Source organism: Parasteatoda tepidariorum, chromosome 1 (genome assembly GCF_982258835.1).
Source record: "Parasteatoda tepidariorum strain Cologne lab strain chromosome 1, Ptep-v5.0, whole genome shotgun sequence".
NCBI classification, from domain to species: Eukaryota; Metazoa; Arthropoda; class Arachnida; order Araneae; family Theridiidae; genus Parasteatoda; species Parasteatoda tepidariorum.
The window spans coordinates 5,375,394-5,395,734 of NC_141755.1; the positions used below are offsets into that span (position 1 = coordinate 5,375,394).

Consider the following 20,341-nt stretch of genomic DNA (forward strand, 5'->3'; position numbering starts at 1 on the left):
AATATGACTAAAACTATTAACTAAAAAAAAGAATTCCTTTTCAACAAATAAGCGACAAAAATGGTAAATTCGACTATAATATTTTTAAATATTTTCATGTCAGGAAAATGTACCTAAAGTGGGAATGAAAGGTAGTTTATGCTTAATAATGTAACTTTTAACTAAGAAAGACAAAATTTAACATTAATGTTTGTTTTAAACATTATACCTTAGCAAGGTGCTGTATCCGTTTGGTAGAAAAATGTTGCCCTTTTGCTACACTTCGGAAAAAAAACATTTTGTCGTTTTAAATTAAACATTAGAACAAACATTAACATTAAGTTGAACATTGACAAAAGTCTAACATTAACAACAAGTTAAAACATTAGAACAAACAAATATGCTTTTGAAGAAAATTTTTTATTTTACAGCCCATTCCTAGATTGATTGTTAGATATTACTTACTTTTAAAAGGTAAGACAAATTTGATACAGAGAAATCGTGGTAAAGAACTGTATCAATTATTAGTTTAAACACTTTTGGACCAAGCTTGAATGGTTGAACGGGTGATATAACAACCTAAAAATGAAAATTTTAATAATTAAAGTAGAATGATAATGCATATTTTTCAGCATAGCTTAGTATATTGTTAATTTTAAGCTAACATTTTATAGACTAGTTAAATATTTATATAACTGTCTTCATATGATTTTTTGAGTAACTACAATATTAAATTGAATTAAAAGTTTTTTAATGACTAAGTTACATTACAGTATATAAAAACCTAATTCTAATTCAGAATGTTAGATCAAAGTTATTTAGAATACATTTCTTTCTTTCTTTTTGCAAACTGTACACTGACCAGACAGTCACAGATGGGCTTTTCTTTTCCTTAGAATTCCATTTCATATCCCATGTTGAGGATCTTAAGTTTGTCACTCTAATAGTTTTTATTTCTTTATCAAAGCAGCCAACAAAAGTTTTGTTCGCTCTCTTTTCCAGATATCTGATGGTTTAAATACAATATTTTTAGTGGCATGATTAGGATCCAATCTTTAGTGGCGGACAATAAAAAATTTGCAATGTCTGATGATCAGAAAATAATTTTGCCAGATTATCTGAGGTGTTTTTTTTTTTCCTTTTTTAACAGGTAATCCATGGATTCAGTTTTCCTATGGATGAAATTAGAATTTATTTTTGCAATTAAAAAAAAAAAAAAAAACTGTTAGCAGTTGAGACTCAGTTGTTAACCACTAGTGTTATTTCATTAATTGTGTTCATTTCAGAGTGTAAATGTTTGAAGCTACAGAGAGTTTCAAACCTTTACTCTCTTTTTTCAAAATAAGAATTATTAAAACTGATACACGTTTGTTTGGACACACGTTGAAGTGACAATAAAAATGTCATCAGCAAATGCAAATCCCTAAAGAAAAAAGAGCTCAAAACTGCAAAATATCTCACAGAACAAACAAAATCTCTGCTAAATAATTTATGCTTGGATCAGAACTATTTACATCCTCAGTTAATGTTCGAAGCAGGATGTTTTAAACATTGTTAATAATTTTTGTTTCACTATGTAGATGTTTACTCACCATTTGGTTAACTAAGATTCCCTTACTTTAAAAAGATGTATAATAATTAAAGAGAGTTGTCCTTTTTTAAATGATACCTGCAGAACATAGTTGTTTATGTCTGACGATGCCTGCAGAACATCAAATATTCTTGGTTTTTTCTTATTAAAATCTTTTTTTACCTTCTGAAAGGCAATATTGAAAAGAAGACTCTCCCTATCTGAGTCTATTTGGAAAAAAATTAAAGAAACAACAGATTTTGACAGGTTCTGGATTTCGACCTATAGCCAAATTTCACTTAAAATAATGGGGACTAGATTGTACATTACATAACTGGATAATATTTTGCGACCAAGAGTTTTCATTTATTAAAAAAAAAATTAAGCATTAATGAAGGTGTTCAGGAATCTTTATAAAAATTTTTTAAAAACATTTTAAAAACCACAATCAAGACTTAATCTTTTCTTCTTCAGCTAAGTAATTTGCCACAAACAAGCCTCAAATTAAATATATATATATATATTTAAGTGTTAGAGTATTCAACATTTTAATATAATCCTACTCAAGATTTTAACTAACCTAACAAAAAGATTATCTGAAAATGTAACTTAATGCAACAATTCAATTGTTTTCTACGAAAAAAAATTTTTTTTTAATAAATTTATTCGGATTTCTACAACAAAAACAGAATTTTATGATGGTATTTTTAAATCAATTAGTAAAATTAATTAAAATAGTTTAACAATAATAATTCACTGAAACTATAACTAATGGTGACATTACTTTATTATGGTTTCAATATCCAATATTAAAATTACTCTATTTTAATGGATTTAAAATTGTAAAACCTTACAAATAATTTAATTAAAAAACTATTAATTTTTTATACCTCATCAATAACCCTGGTTAGAAAATCTGTGGCAGAAACTGAATGAAAAGTCTCAACTTCGAGACATGAATATGCTTCTTCGGGTAAAATATTGTGCAAAGATACCATGGCAGATGACATTCCAAATATTAGGATTATTGGAAGCTTAGCTGAATATAATCTAAAGCAGAGGAAACACAACTATAAAAATGCAATGAAAATATTTACTGCAAAAGAAAAATTTACAAACCAAAAATGTATTCATTAGATTATTTTGAAAATTATAAATGGTAGGTATTGTAATGTTTCAGAGCTTTTGGTGTTCAGACATGAATTGGGTAAACACTTTAACAGAATATAAACAAATCTCTTGATTTCCCCCCCATCAAAATACCATAAGAACCCTTTATGGATGCTTATTATAAATGCTCCAAGGATTTACTGGTTTTTCATTATTAAAGACTTTCTATGATCTTTATTTTTTTGTTTGTACTAATTGAATTCTGCAACAAGAGAAATTTATTTTATTACAAGGAAAATATTATACAAATGAATTACATTTTCCATCAAAAATAGAAAATAAATTTTTTAATCCGATTTTTTTTAAAAAAATGAATAAATAAATAAATAAAATAGATCAATAATTCATGTGATGAAAAAATACAATTATTTATCAATTTTATAATTATTTTAAAAATGATGATGTGAAAAAATTAACATCTTGAAAAGAGAAATGCATAAAACTATTATTATTTAAAGAAAGCTATCGATGATATAAGAAAATTCTTTGCACTTTAATATAATAAATGAAAAAACTCCTTGTCCAATGAATAAATTCCTCAGATACAATAATTTGATATTTAATAATTTGAAGTTTAAATAAAGCACATAATGTATGTGATACTGTCATATAAATTAAGACTCATTCATGCAAAACATTTACATTAATATAGTCTGTTTTTTTTTTCCTTACATTCCTTTAAAAACTATAGAGTATGATCATTTCCTAATAATTATTTTATCAACCATATAAAGTAGGATACCTTTTCCGAATTTTAATATTGTGATTGTATAATATTTTTTTAATGTTACTCATTATTAATATTTCTATTATTAATTTTGCTTTGTAGTTTTTATGCCTACCTAGCATAATTTTTACTTATACACCAAGAAGGTTTTTTAAATTTGAAAACTGGTTAAAAATTGCAATGTCACATTTTTAGTAACATAAGAAGACATGTTTTCAAACAATAGGCAAACGCTTATTTTTTTTAAACAAAACCAGAAATTTTTTTTTTTTTAAACTAAATAAATTTTTATACTATTGCAAGAATTAAACAGTGACTGTATAATATTTTTTTAATGTTACTCATTATTAATATTTCTATTATTAATTTTGCTTTGTAGTTTTTATGCCTACCTAGCATAATTTTTACTTATACACCAAGAAGGTTTTTTAAATTTGAAAACTGGTTAAAAATTGCAATGTCACATTTTTAGTAACATAAGAAGACATGTTTTCAAACAATAGGCAAACGCTTATTTTTTTTAAACAAAACCAGAAAATTTTTTTTTTTTAAACTAAATAAATTTTTATACTATTGCAAGAATTAAACAGTGACTGTATAATATTTTTTTAATGTTACTCATTATTAATATTTCTATTATTAATTTTGCTTTGTAGTTTTTATGCCTACCTACCATAATTTTTACTTATACACCAAGAAGGTTTTTTAAATTTGAAAACTGGTTAAAAATTGCAATGTCACATTTTTAGTAACATAAGAAGACATGTTTTCAAACAATAGGCAAACGCTTATTTTTTTAAACAAAACCAGATTTTTTTTTTAAACTAAATAAATTCTTATACTATTGCAAGAATTAAACAGTAGAATTCTTGAAAAGGATAGTAATTTTTGCGCATAAATATAATAACATAGAAAACATGAAAAGTTCTCAGTAATCAATGCAGAGACCTGCTCATTTAACATTTTCATTTGTCCTACATTATTAGAAGGTGATGATTTATAAAATTTAGATAAAAAATAGACATAATGACACATATATAGTACAGGGCATGAAAGGTCACTTCTGAAAATACTAGCCAGACTAAAATGTTTGCTTAAAATTTTAAAAATGTTAAAATATGTAGTATGAAGAACTTTTTGGTGCCCAAATCCATAAAAAGATGTATAACATTTGAAACATATTTATTCAATATAATAATGTTTATGTAAAAAAAAGTTGGCATAAGGTTTCAATGATTCCATTATCGTCCATATATCACTTAGTCATAAAAAAAGAAAAAAAATTCAAATACTTTTAACACTTCACGTTTACATTACTGGTGCCTTTCGGCAATGAAATACCATTAGTAAGGAAAAACATGTTAGGGGGTTCATTTATTGAAATTCTGAGTAAATCATTCTAGCAAATTTACAGTCATGCGGTTTAGGGTCTGATACAATATATATTATAATATGTTGCATTAAATATTTTAACAGTTCAACCAAATTTTGTTTAAATTAAATTATATATATATATACTTTTGTTATTCACTTCTCTCAATATAATAATAATAATAATAAACTACAGCTTGGTGTTTATAATAAAAGAAAGGCTCTTAATTTTAGTTATTTTTTCCGTAATTTTAAAACTAATTTGTGCAGTAAAATTTTCAAAAATTTATTTTCTCTCAATTGTTTAGAATTAATAAAATTTGAAATAATTTTCAAGAGGCAACTACTAATTTTTTAAAAATTTAGAAAATACAGTAGGGAACCGATTATCCGGAACGATCGGGACTATTGCTATTCCGGATAATAGATTTTTCCAGTTTTCTGAATCGCTACAAAAAGCCGTTTTTTTTACTGTTAAACCCAACTAAAAAAAAAAATATTTGGAAATAATCTTAAAAAGAAGAAAAAACGATGAAGTAATACACTAATGATTATTTCCAAAATGATGGTAAGGTAAACAACTTTCAAAAAAGGAAAAATCCTAAAATCTTACGATGAAAATTTTTATTTTATTTTTTATAAATGGCCGGAAAATTTATCGAATTTCATTCCGGTTTTTAGGTTTCCTGGTTTCCGGATAACCGGTTCTGTACTGTAATGGTTTTCCTTTTCATTTTTGTAATATTGATTTTAAATATAATTGATTAAATATTGATTAAAAATATGATTGGTAATATTGATTAAAAATACGATTGAGAATTATTAGTTTTTTCTCTTAATAAGGCAAGATCCCGGTCAAGTTTTACTATTAATGATGCCACTATTTTCTGGCTCTTTCTCAATGTCTGTCCTTTTTTCCCCTTTCTACTGCGAAGTTAGGGGGTGTTGTTTTTATGTTTATTTCAATTTAGTTGTGCCTCGCATTCAGTTGTGTTATCTAGTTATTACATTTTTGATTCAAGTAAGCTTTTGTAAGTACTATTCTTGTGTATTTGTCTTGTTTTTATTCTTCTGTATTTGTTATATGTATTTTATATTATGTATTATATTCCTTTTCAGGACTTTGGCAAAACCTTTGAGGGAAATTTTAGACTTTTGTCGTGCTGTCGCGATACAAAATGTTTTGCTTTTATGACTTCCGGAGCAGGTACCCCTGAAGTTGCCAGCTTTGATTGTCATATTTATCCATTTTTCTCATATTTCACTGTTTCTTCATAAACTACAGCTTATTGATTTTAATTCCAAATGCAGGTTTTTAAATTAAATTAAATTAGGTTTTAAGACATGCAATATGTTTTTTAAACAAAATATTTGTAATTTCGTATTAGATTTAATTCAATTTTTGTTTTATTTTATGACAAATATTATTTTTAAGTCTGCAATTTAAGGAATAAAAATTCCAGATAAGCTCATAAATTCAATGAAAATCTTTAGTGTTAATGGAATCAAAAAAAATTTTATTTAATGATGATATACTCCCACTTTTACTTAAGATATAAATTAAAATTGACATGTATCTGATATTTAAAGTATCAGGTTTTTATAACTAATACTTAGTTGCATCAGTATCAGTTTGTACTTAATACCAAAAAAACAAATGATATTTACCCAACTCTCACCAAGTTTCAAAATTAATTTTTACAGCTCTCCAACAGATGATACTGCAGAGAATAACTATAAAACAATGTTTTTAAAACCAACAGTATTCGCAGCAACAACGTAGTACATCCTGAAGAAAAAATTGACTGCCCTCAATGTAAATTGTACTTATTGAATTGTACTTATTTAAAATTGTACTTATCTCTTCCTGTTTTAGTTATCTATTATTGTTTTTTCAAATCCATGATATTTTTGGGATACTTGTTATGTAGAACTGAATAGGAAAATTGATATTCTACCTGCAAATTAAGACTAGTTTTTTCAAAAGTTCAGCATTGAAATTCTCAACATCTTGAATAAGTAAAACAATTGGCATTCTTGACACATCCACATTATGTTGCTTCTTTTTGGGAGTCCTCTTTTTGTTGGACATCTACACAGACAAAATAAATTTAAACACTCTCTGACAAATATAAGCACCCTAAGAAGAATTTTTTAAGAAAAAAAAAACACTGACTTGTATTTATGATTTTTTTTCTAATTGTTTTACCATTATTCATAAATATAACACCTTCTTTGTGAATATGGAAATGTTAGAAAATAACACATTACAATTAAATGTCCATATTAAAGCAATCTAGTTAAAATACTCACTTTTTCAATAAGGTTTTGGTAGCAGTGATACAATTTATCAAAAGAACAATCTTGTTTCTTAGGCATATCATCATCAAAATTGAAATGCTGTAAAAAATATAAATAAAAAATATAAATAAAAAATGAATAAATAAACATTATTTTATATTCCAAATTATACATTGGTATTTGTATCGATGCCAATTAGGAATGAAACACTGCAATTTGTACTCAAGCAATTTCTAAATTATATACTGAGATTCCTATTCACATATCACAATTTATGAATGACAGACAATAAATTTTATTTGCCCAATGTATCAAAATTAAAGTCAATTTTAAAAGGAAGGCACAAATGACTTCAGAAATGTTTCTATGCTAGGAGAAATACTGGTAAATAGAATGTGTCAGTCAATCTAAATTCTATGATACTGGTAAAATAAAATAAATAAAACTTCTTATCTTGGAAAAGATGAAAGTGAAAATATTTTTTAACTAGAAATAGAATTCCACAATTATGTCTGATATGACACTGATGGGACATAAGTATAGAGAAATACAATTATAATCATTGCAAGGTAATCAAAACTCAATCAACAATAAAACGGGCAATCAAAAATAAGTCATCCTTGTGTATGCATGTCAACATGGTAAAAATATATATTTGTATAAGTTAATAATTGTTAACTTACAATAACATAATAAAGATTATGTAATTACAAGTTAAAACAAAACATTGAAAGGAAAAAAGCAATGTAAAAAAAAAAAAAATTTAACATAAAGAGTCATGCTGTGACAACTTTATGTTCTTTTCATATTGTTTTACCTTTATTTATAAACCAGCTGAATACCAGTTCTTCGTAAAGGTTGAAAATAAAGCATCAATTAATTAGTACAGAACATAGCATGAAAATCGGGCACAAGACTTTCATACAAATGCCAACACAAATAATAAAGTTACAATGATTCCAATGTTTTTTATTTATTCATTATTATTTGTTGCCTTTCTCGGTTATGCTATTAGATTAAGCAAAAACACATTTTTTAACAGTTCACCCCTTCAAAATAAAGATTAACAGTATTCTGTATCATCTGCATAATGCTCTTTCCTGTACACATATATCTATATAATAAATCAATCATAAAAATTTACAGCATAAGTGCTAACCTTCATTTTTTGAAACGTAGAAGATTAACAACAAAATTAGACTTAAAATACAGAGGATTACAAACGTTTTCTATTTTCATTCCTAATTTAGAATCAACGCTACAGTTCTTGGAATATAGTTTTCCACAAATAAAATTTAGTGTTAATACAATCAGTTCAAATAAATCCAAAATCAACGAAAAAAAAATTTTTTTCGTGCTATTAAAAACTTAACACCTTATATTCTGCATTAGTTAATTCAATTCAGCATCGATAAGCAAAATTTTATTTCAAATTTTCAAAATGCAGATGATTTGTGTCTCAATCCAGAAGATTAGGCAGAACTGCAGAAAGCTTCTGCAAAATGAAGAGTTGGCAGCTATGGTACAGTATTGTTACAACTATAATTGGCACCAAATTTATTCTAAAATATGTTGTACCTATATATGAGTATATTTGGTATTTATCAAAACTTAACCTATTAACATAATGCCAATAGTGCTCATTAACAAAATTAAGCATCATTGATGTAAATAATAGTATGTTGATGGAACCCCATAACGAATTAGTAGAGTTTCTCAATAAATTTTCCTTTTCAGCTCATAGAATATTTTTGGCCATTTAGTATTTATTATCAAAATTAATTAAGCATTGACATCAATAAAAGTTTGCTGATTTTTTATGTCCCTTCAACGAACTGAGTAACATTTCTCCAATCATTTTCCCTTTTAATCCATAGCTAATTATTGTACTTTAATTGGTAATTTTCCAAAATTAATTCTCCTTGGCACCAATAATGTTAGTGTTTTTCATGCTTATTCCTCAATGAATTAATTCCATTTTTCCAATAATTTTATCTTTCAGTACGAAACTTTTGTTTTCATATCGATTACCGTTAATTTTAAATTGTTTAGTTTTGTAAAATCATGATTTAAAAACATAACTATAAACAAAATAAACACATGGTTGCAGATAAACTTAGAAATAATAATATGGTGATGTAGTTTGCTTTTTCATATCGATTACCGTTAATTTTAAATTGTTTAGTGTTGTAAAATCATGATTTAAAAACATAACTATAGACAAAATAAACACATGGTTGCAGATAAACTTAAAAATAATAATATGGTGATGTAGTTTGCTTTTGCTATCACAATCATGTTGATTATTCCGATAACCTAGTATAACAAATAAAATATAAGTATAACAGGAGGTGTAATAAGCAGCTTTTTAGTTTAGAGTTATAAGCTATAAGTTATCTTTAAAATATTTGAAAAAACTGAATTGTCCATAGCTTATTTTAAAACATTGTCTTCCATTAAGTCAAAGAGAAAATTTCGTTTTTTTTATTGTCTCTGAATTTAAAACATAATTTTTAAAAAAAAATCAAAAATCGGGCTTTGTAATTCGCTTATAATTTTACTTATATAGAGCTCTGTCCAGCTTGTTTCTGTCAAACTGCTTCAGATTATGCAATGATGATAGAATCATGGTGTTAATGAAATGATTTGGACTAGTGCATCAGAAATATAAATATTACGTGCCAAAAGAATTTTTGACAGGAGATTCAATGCAATTGGAATGACATTGGATTTTAAATTACAAGCAAGCTAACTAATAAAATATCCTGAGTGTTTGGTGGTAAAAGTGCCAATTTATTTTAAAGGCAGTCATTTTAATTATGTTATGGTTTGTTTCATGTGCTAAATAATGTATTGAGTTGTATCTCACTGCTTGAATAAAAGATTATATTTTTTACTATATTCTACAGAAAAAATGGATGTAAAAAAGAATTTTAAAATGAAATTAGTGCAAAAAATAAATAAATAAAATAAAGTAAAAATTATATAAAAAGAAATCTGAAATGAGATGCAATAAACACCTTTTCAAAGTACATACCTGTTCAAACTTATCTAAAAGTTCAAAATATATAGTTTGCATGACTGCTAAGAAATTGTGGCACTTTTTAGATTCTAAAATAACAGTAGTGTATACATCATTTAGATGAAGATAGGTCTCTAAGAAATGGAAAATGTGGGAATGATCAGACATATTTACACCTGAAACACAAAGATTAAAGTTCTTATTTTTTTTCCAATTAAACACACATATGTCAAAGACATTTGATGTGTGCTTGCCACTTTATATTTACCTCTAAAAGTGATATGACAATACACATACATACACATAATGAAATATTCAATAATATCCAATTCGCTGAAGTTTTATGCAATTATAATTACAAAGTACTGTTTATAAAATTCTGCTTATTATTAGGCAATAGTCCTTTTTCAATTTATAAATAAACAAAATAATGATACCAAACGTAAATACTCATTAATTTTAAGTATAAAAACAGTACATAAATTTTAAAACATTTAAAAAACTTAAAATAATTTACAGTCAACAATGAAGCATTTAGGACAGAACCTACATCAGATACTATAAATTTCTAGATTATGAACAAGATTAATACAAGAATATCAGAACAAAAAGCTAAAAATCTGGACAAATATTTTTTACCAGGAAACTCAAGAATATCAGGATAACTACGAGTCATGCATAATTTAAATCGATAAAAAACTATGTATAAACATGTATTAATTATCTACTGGATAACTAATCAAATGCTAAAGAATTAATACTCAAACAACAACAGATAAGATAGTTTTATTTACCCATTACTAGAACAGCAGCAGGAATATCTTTAGGATCTGAACATGGAAACTTCAAACAACTTTGAACAAAGTCACGAATTCCTTCAAATATGTCAGCATAGGCTTTTTTTTCAATGAGCTAAAATTAAAAATTTATAAAAATTTGTATTAAAATAATTAATTAAATTTAAACTACTTAACTTCCAACCTCAAACTCTACACAGAAAACTGGCTTTTTGTGCAGAAAAACTTTTATACAAATTTGTTTAAGTAGCTTTAGTTAACTAATTTTACTACATTTGAAATGAAATTTAAAATCAAACTCAACTATTTAAACATTAAATAAAATTAGTAAGAGCAAAAAAGATGGCTTGTAAAGTAATCAACAGCAGGAAAAGCAAAGTTCATACTTAGGATTACATCTTGTAAGTATACATTTCTTTTGTTATAACTGCATGTTAATGAACGTGATGTGCAACGAAAAACAAATATTATAAAGAAACAAATGGTGAATAATTTTAAAGAAAAATTTTTGAAACACCACATGATTGAAAAATATCTGTTAAAACAAGGGAACATTTTCAGATGTTAAAAAAACATCTGGAGTAAAATTTTTAACTATTTTACAAATCTTGGCAACAGAAAGAATTCCGCTATACAGTAGAGCGCCGATTATCCGAACCCTTATTATCCGAACGTCCAATTATCCGAACTATGTCTGAATTCGTTTTTTTATTTTTTATTTTTAAAGTTTAGAATACTTTTTAAGATCTTGACAATTTTTCTAAACTAATTAGGATAAATAATATCCACTACATTCGAAGACCATATTTAATTTACAACCTTTTTAGCAGTTTTCTTATAGCAGCCATACATACATGTATGGTGATACATTTAAACCTACCTACCCTTTTACAACTGAAAATTATCTTCCAAGAATGCGAGCTTCATTTTGATAGTCTACAATGGTTGGAATGCAGAAGGAGTTTATGAATAGATAAGTGCTGAAGTTTTATAATTGGGGAATGGGTAGTTGTCACTTATGTTTAATGATTAGTGATTACAGTGCTTGGAATAAAATTCTTAACAGAAAAACTGAAGTTTCTGAACCAGTAGATCTTTCGGATAAAAATGATGAAATTGTTGATTTTTAATGAAAATCGGAACTCCACAGACGAAGATGAAGAAGTAAGTAATCAAGTTCAAGATAGAAGCATGCAATTCATTAGATATTGCAATGAATTGCCTAGAACGTCAAAATGATGTTGATCCAGTTCAGTTTTTTTATTTAAAAAGATTAAGGGATACATGGCTGCTAAAAAAACGCATCTTCTTTGAAACGAAATCTTTGCTGGATTTCTTTTTCAATGGAAAATAATGAAAAATGTGGTAAAATCAGTAATTGACAAAAAAAATTATAAAAAACTGAAATATGATAAAAATAATTCAAAATAAAAAAAAAGTTTTAAAAACAGTTAATTAAAAATTGAAGAAAAATTTTTTTTAAACACGCCAAAGTTATTTTAAATAGTACTACCAGTCCTAAGCCTACAAAAGGTGCGAAGGGAAGTTAGTGCATAAATAATAATCATGTACACTAGATTTTAAACAGTTTTCCAATTATCCGAACTTTTCATTATCCAAACCATGTTGGGTCCCGAGCAGTTCGGATAATCGGCGCTCTACTGTACTTTGAAAGCAATTAAAAATGTATTTTAGTAATTTTTTTTTTCCATCAGCAACAATAATTGCAAGTAGGTAAATTGACATCTGTGTTTGCGTTGTCATGGAAACGGTAATAATGGTGGAGTGCGATAAGTAAAGGTGTTGACTTTGCCAAAAATTTCCAACACTGTTTCTTTAAAAAAAATTCTTTAAATTGCCAGAATAACATTTTCTCTGAATTCTGTACATTGGTGTTTTAAGATTAAAGGCCATTAGTTAGATGGATCAACTTTGAAGTGATGTGCAAGTGCGGAGGCTGAGTGTGTGTGTGTGGGGTGGAGATTGGATGTTTTTGAGGGCATTTTGTATTGGACGACAGTAGGTGTTTTGAGGAGTTAAAGTGGATTGAGAAGTTAGTTACACATGATATGAATTAATGGCTATATTGCAGACGTTCTAATTGGAAGATTTAATTAATGCTGTGAATGATAGATCCGTTAAAATGTTAAAGAATTTAATAAAAAAAAATAGAATAAGCTTAATAAAAGTCGGATACATGTTTTTTAGATGCGAAATTTCAATGTATTTACAGCTTATGTATAAAATTTTGCATCTTTTCTAATTATAAAATATTTATTTTTTAAGTTTGTTTAGACTTTATTGGCTTACTTTTTTCAAAACTAGTTTCATTGTTGTTGAGCACTATCAAACAAATCTGAATCAATGCTGAGCACTATAAACTAATCTTGTATCAATGTTTTTCAAACTCTCAACTCTGACTATGATTTGATACTATGTAGGTTGTCAATAATGGATATATTTTTAGCTATTTTGATCAGAATAATAAAAACTCAAATTTTAAATGAAGTGGGATTTCCAAACTTATTTTTAATAGCAATAAAAATGAGAAGAAAAAAAAACTAGGCAACGAAAAAAAAATTCTAAAAAATTTTACTGTAGTAATTACAAGTTCCAGATTTTAGCTGATTTAATCATAAATACAGAAAATATCCTTTTGTTGCTAGGCAACAAGCTAGTCTGGAGATTGCCCTGAACACTGCAAAAACATTTCATGTAAGCGACAAGAACTTGCTGACATACCATGAAAGTTAGGTAGTGCTCAATGCAGTGCCTAATTTTGGATAGACTCTACAATGAAGATACATAAATATCATAATAGATATGTTATTACAAGTGAAATCAAGTAATCTAAAACAAAAGTAATTTCCGCTTTATTAAATTATAACATAAAAATAAAGGAAAATTTTAGAAACAAAATGATTAAAAGAATCACTAACTAAAATAAACACATGTGGAAAATGCTAATGGTAATGAAATTGAAAAAAAAGAAAAGAAATTTAATGAATTTATTGTACCTTAATTTTAGATGCCATTTCATCCCATAGAGCAAAGTTATCTTCATTGTGAATAGAACTTGCTTTATTAACTATTAAAGAAAATATTGCTGTTATAACACAAACACAATAAACACAACATTTAATTATGTCACATGTTAAAATGATGATAAACAAGAATTGATTCTAAAACAATTTTTTTTTTTTTAAATTGCCAAAATTCGGTGTATATAAATATTAGATTAACAAGACAAACATATACCATATACCATTTTTACATGGTATATGGTATATGTTTGTCTTGTTAATCTAATATACCATTTATCATATACCATTTTTACAAACTGCTTTAACCTCAACTAGATCAATTTAATTTTTGTGTACATAACTTGAATATTTCAGATAAGCTCAAATTTTAAACAGTTCTAGGTTTGCAAGGATTCCAATTGAAAAATAAGGACCTTCAGAAAAAAAAACTTTTGATAAATTTTTACAATAACAATTAAATCATTTATTACAAGAGAGTAGACATTTCAAGTTTGTTTTTTCTCAGAATAGCATGAAAAACAAAAATTTCAAATGGAACAAATAATGGTTAGTAAAACAATGCAAAAATTAAAGTATTTTTTTATGATTCATAAACTAAGTTATATGCTCTTCTTTTTTTCTTAAGGTTGTAAGGTTTTTTGCCTAAGGTTTCTGTAATAAGGTTGTTGGGTGTATCTTTTAACTCTGCAGAAATTTTTTTGCTTTTCTTTCATAAATGTTTGAAGTATAATTTAGTTAACATAAAATGTTTCTTCTATTCTATTGTAGAAAAAGGAACTATTACCAGAAATCCCTAAAATGTAGAGAAAAACTCAAAAGTTGAATCATTATTAAAAGTGGGGTAAGACCTACATGAAAAAGTTTTTATTTTGAAAAAAATATTCTAAATTCAGACATGCAAAAAACTTTCCAACGTTTAGCAGAAACTTCCAAAATGCGCAATATAGACAAAAGGAAAAAATAATAAATTAAATTTTAGGGACTTAAGGGACACAATTAAAAGCCAATGTAATCATTCAATACCTACTTACGTACTTATGATCACTTTAAAAATTTTTGCGAATTATACATTTTTCTACTATTGGATGATTTTCAGTTTCTGTTTACTTGAAATTGAATTATACTTAAAAAACATAAAAACACATATAAAAGTAATAAAATGATGAATAATTACCAAATATTTCGCTTCAGTAAAAGACATCAAATAAAAATTCTTTTTAGACACTTTTTAGTGATAAAAATTTCAATTAATTTAAATTAAACATAGACATTTTGATAAAATACAACATTATGAGTAAAACCAAATGCAAATGATGCACAGACATATAAGAAATTTATTTCTGTTTCTTATTTGCTTTATTTTTCAGAAATCTTTTTCTCCCATTTTCAAAGATCTTACGTTTTTTTTATTTTGTAACACAGAAACAGAAATATTTTCTTCGCTTTAATCAACAGAGTTTTTAAAATATATTTTTATTTTATTAAAAAATTTATGCAAAATAGATGTAAATTATTTGTGATCAGAGCCTGTTTTTGGGAAAAGCACAATAAATACTGGTACTTTTCTAAGGCTAAATAAATACACAAGCAAAATACTTCATTCTAGTGATGGATAATCTAAAGTCATAAAATCTGCACATGATAAATCGGGAGAATGAAATTTATATTAATAGGCAATGTTTATTTAAGAAATTATTTTTTAAAAATCTTTTTAGTTAAAATTATTAACACTACAAGAAAAGAATTTTAGACAAGAGTCAATTAAAAGAATACAAATATGATATACAATAATATGAGCAAGCATCACAACACTTTTCAAAATAATGATTTATCACAATATTTAAAATTATCAAGAACTACACTTACATTTCTTCTTCTTTAGTTTGGCTGGTTTGTGTGCATAACAAGACTAAAAGATACAAAAAATAAATTTCAGAATTAAATTTAGTTTTGATAATTCAGAAAATATCCTAAGCACCCTGAAAAAAATTTAAAGGCAAGTAAGATTAATAGTCTAACCTAAAATTTTATTACTAACACACACGGTACAGATTCTGTAGATTAGAATTGTACAACCTTATTAGCAAGAAAACTGCAGATTTTTTTATGACTTTCAGAGCCACAATGCTAATATATGAATGAATGATGATGAATTTGATAAAATGGATGATTAAATGATGAATTTAATAAAAGTTACAAGAATTTTTCGAAAGTATTTTTGATATAAAAACCATTTGAAGAAATACACATATATTAGATTTAATAACTAGCTAAATTATTGGTTAGTCATCTATTTTATAGAGTAAGAAATAGACTGTATGGTTTACTTAATCTTACAGGTGCAGAAAACAGTCTAATAAACAGTCAATCAATAACAAGTTTATATGCTGAAAAGCTAATTAAAGTTCATTTATGTTTTAAATATTTCATGATAATTTAAAATGTTTTATTTTAAAGAACACTTAACTTAAATAATATTTCGTTAAAGTTAAGCATAAAATCAATAGTTGGGTATTTTGAAATAGGGTGAAACAATATTAATGGAAATATTTCTTAAGCCCTAATTCAAATTTAAACAAATAAAAGAAATGAAGTTAGAAAGGGAAATATTAGAAATTTTTTTAATGTATCAAAATTCGAAATGAGTCAGCCTAATTAATTTAACATGAAATGAATAAAATAGTTTTCATAACTTAATTGTTTTAAAAATTATTGACATTTTCATCATAATATATGTTATGAAAAAACAATAAAAAAAATATGTGACATTCATTAATAAATTTACACATCACAATTAGTGTTTAAATGCATCACAATTACACATATAATCAAATCATTATAAAAATAAAGCAACTCCAATAACTACATTAAAATCTAGCAGGAGATATTAAATACTTGTATTTGATTTTTCTACATGTAAACTGTAATTGATTTTCTACACATAAACTTTCAAAAAGTTTATTTCAAAATTTATATGGACGAAGATATTTGATTTTTACAATGAACAACCTATATGTCAGATGAAATTAATCTTAAATAAACTGTATGGTATTTTTCTTTGGAAAATGATAACCAAAATTAGCTTAATATTTATTTTAAATACTTAAAATCTAGATTCTGTCAACTTGTTACTTGTAAGTGGTTTCTACGCAATAATTTATTATGAAAGAAAGACTTTATTTATAGTTAATTAACAAAAACATTAACAAGTCGGAAAACAAAATAAGGAAAAGATATAATTTTGTCATCGGCTCACACAATTATATAAGCATAAAAGAGTGCTTTCTAATATTGTATTAATATAGCCAAAGTATAATATGTCACCACAATAGTGTGAGGAGCACCAATAAAATTCAAACAAAAATCCAACAAATTAATCAAAAACTGCAAAATAAAACATATTAGGCAAAAAATAGAAAATAAAAATACAGAACAAAACACAAAATGTAATATATAAAGTGAGTAGCGAATTCATATGTACTTCCCATTTTTTTTAAGAATGATTTAATATATTTTTGTAACAAGTTTGCCAGATTACACAATATGAAATTAGATGTACAAACAGAGAATGATAGGATCATTTCATAGCGTGTTCTTACTAAATGACAAAAGTGTGGTTAATTTGTTAGTTACCTTGGATTGGTGCAAAACTGGATATGTGCAAGGTAATAGTATACTGGATAATTCAAAGTTTATAATTAATAAGGTTTAATAGAAATCCTCTTAATTGCCTCATCATAAATAAAAACGTTGATAAAAACAAGTTTTTTAAACAAGAAAAATTAAATAGAAACCAAAACAAAAATAGCTATTAATTTTAAACAAAACATTTAACGCTGAAAATCTCAATTAAATTTTTTCCCATCATTTTTAGAAAAAAATGACGATAAAACAATAATGATCATTAGAAACGTTCATTAAATTTCTAGCGAATCCTGGCAACTACTTTTAACAAGTAATGTTAGTTTAGTATATAGAAACACGGCTCTAATACAATAATTTCTCAAATTTATGCGCATAAATCATTGCAGAACCATCAATGGTAGATGGAAAATGACCCTATGGCTGCAGCTGTATGGTAACAGGAATTACATATTTAGAATCACGTTTAACAAATATTTTAACTAGCCATTACGAAAAAAAAATAATTAATGACTTAGGTCACGCTTTCACATGCTGATGTAAACTCTGGAAACATTGATGTTAATTCAAAGGAAGGGAGCATATTTTTGATGTACTCCACTTCTTAGAGAAAATAAAAGTGGAAATTATAATATTTCTTAGAGGAAATAAACAATTAAAAAGCTGCAAGCATTTGATAATTTCGCATTTCTTAAATTAAATATTTCCTGATGAGAAATGCATAAAAAGTTAAATGAACATATACAAAAAAGAAAATGCCTTGGAATAATAAACTGGCTCATATAAACATGAATAAATAACTTTTAATAATCCCTATACATTTAATGTAAGCCAATTTCTTATTCAAAATAATTTTAAACATAGTAGTAAATTAAGTTCGTCTCCTTAAATTAGTGGTGCAGTCACTACACTTAAAAGTAACTTACATTTTAACTAAGTAGTTACAGTAAACTACAAAAATAAAGTAGTTTTTTCGGCCACTGGGGTTAGAAGTAAACAATTAGAAGAAATTGGCATTTATACACAATATATATGACTTGCGTCTAAAAGCTCAAACAATGATACTTTTAAAGAGTGAAAAACCCAAATAAAATATATACTTTTGTAAGAGATAAAGTTTCGAATTCTTCCATCATTGTAAATTATGACTGTTTAGCTTTGCGAATATTTATTAGCAAATATATTTAAATAGACTATTAGCACAAGTAAAAACATACATAAATATTAAGCAAAAACTAAAAACATAATTAGAATAATTAATGTTCTTTAACAATTTGATTAATTTTATAAGTCATTATATAGAGGTAATTCATAAAATCCCTCCAAAAAATAGCATTCCAGCAAAGAGTAAATAAACCAGTCATTTCACTTGAATTCAGTAGAACATAAAACGATGAAAATTTGGAATAGTCAACAAAGAGCCATTTCCCTCTCTTTAATTCCCACTGATCTAAAAACTGCGTCAATTTCACAACTGCGCAAAAGGAGGCATTCACGCTGCAGGAAATTATCTCAGACGCGCGTGTGAACTGCAAGAATTATTTGCTGTCATGTTATAAAGGCCATTCGATGATAGAGTGAGTTCGCAGCGATAATTCGGATGCAGCAAGTGGATGAGTGAAATAAATGCATCAGATTTTCTTCGCATCAGGAAACTTCTTTTTTTTTATTTTTAGAAGCTACTCTTAGTTTAGTTGTAGTACTACTTTATTGCGTCGTACTAGAACTGCACAAATGGATGGATGGGTGATCGTGTAAAGCTAAGGGTGGTGGAGCTAGTGGTAAAATTGCTCTTTCAAGACTTCCGGGTTACTGCTTCCGATATATTTTTACGCCGCAGATTGAAAAAACGAGCTATCATATTATTGCATCATATCTTTTGCAGTATTTCACATGTACCTAGTTCTTTCTTTCAGCCTTTAAACTTCAGCATTATCATATTAATATTATAATCATTAGAATATTTTCTAATTAGGTTAACTTAAAAAGATATTTTTAAAGATATATTTGGCGACATTTTATTCAAATGCAGCCAAATAAGGGATAAAATACAAAACATGGCAAACCTTAAGAATTATTCACAATGAGATATTAACTTTCCCAAATTTTTTTTGGCCTTACGACCTCTGAGAATCAATACATTTCTGAAAGCTCTTATGAATGGTACAATTATGTTTAGATTTGAACCCAAATTACAATAACAAAACTGCATAGAATATTAGGCTTGTTCACACATCGCCTCGTAGTCCTAACATAAGCGGAGGGATACACCGGAAATTTTCTAAATTTCTTCCGGTTTAGGGACGCTTGTTATTGTTTACATTAGACCACCCATCCATATTGGTTATTATCTAGGAAAAATTCCTGAAGATTATCCGAAGACGTGCCATCGCAATTTTTATCTTCTAAGAAGGGAATGGTACCCACGCTTAGGCAGCCCGATGAAAAGCGCACAAAGTCGAACACTTTAAGGTGGAACAGTTAAATGAGGACCAATGCCGCACATCTTCGGTTCCTTTGCAGGTTGATCAAAGTGATCTTCATATCCACTCCACACACTGGCATCTGCTGGTGTTACCTCACTTCGGTGAGCATCTGGGAAACGTGCCTTACGATCAGCCCACAAGACACTCTTATTTTAGAAAACCTTACATATGCTGTGCAAATTTCGCAAATGATTTCACACTGATTATGACCCTTGGAGATTATTCTTCCCGC

The 20,341-nt window shown here is 26.6% G+C and overlaps 1 protein-coding gene across 3 annotated transcripts in view; it reads right to left on the reverse strand.

Moving 5' to 3' along the window:
- The window catches only part of Orc3 (origin recognition complex subunit 3), a 43,171-nt gene extending 24,096 nt beyond the window's left edge, over positions 1 to 19,075 (reverse strand). Inside the window, exons 1-9 of one of the 3 annotated variants that reach the window (XM_043043316.3) lie at positions 18,724 to 19,075; positions 15,848 to 15,890; positions 13,955 to 14,025; positions 10,935 to 11,052; positions 10,156 to 10,316; positions 7,131 to 7,217; positions 6,776 to 6,909; positions 2,440 to 2,599; positions 445 to 558 (exon numbers count right to left, since the gene is read on the reverse strand). In XM_043043316.3, coding sequence (XP_042899250.2) covers positions 445 to 558; positions 2,440 to 2,599; positions 6,776 to 6,909; positions 7,131 to 7,217; positions 10,156 to 10,316; positions 10,935 to 11,052; positions 13,955 to 14,025; positions 15,848 to 15,890; positions 18,724 to 18,759 — 924 coding nt within the window. In that variant the 5' untranslated portion in view covers positions 18,760 to 19,075. Of the gene's footprint in view, positions 1 to 444; positions 559 to 2,439; positions 2,600 to 6,775; positions 6,910 to 7,130; positions 7,218 to 10,155; positions 10,317 to 10,934; positions 11,053 to 13,954; positions 14,026 to 15,847; positions 15,897 to 18,549 lie in introns of those variants that run through there. The other 2 variants (XM_043043317.3, XM_043043318.2) reach the window with 2 other exon arrangements.
- Positions 19,076 to 20,341: the final 1,266 nt, after the last annotated feature.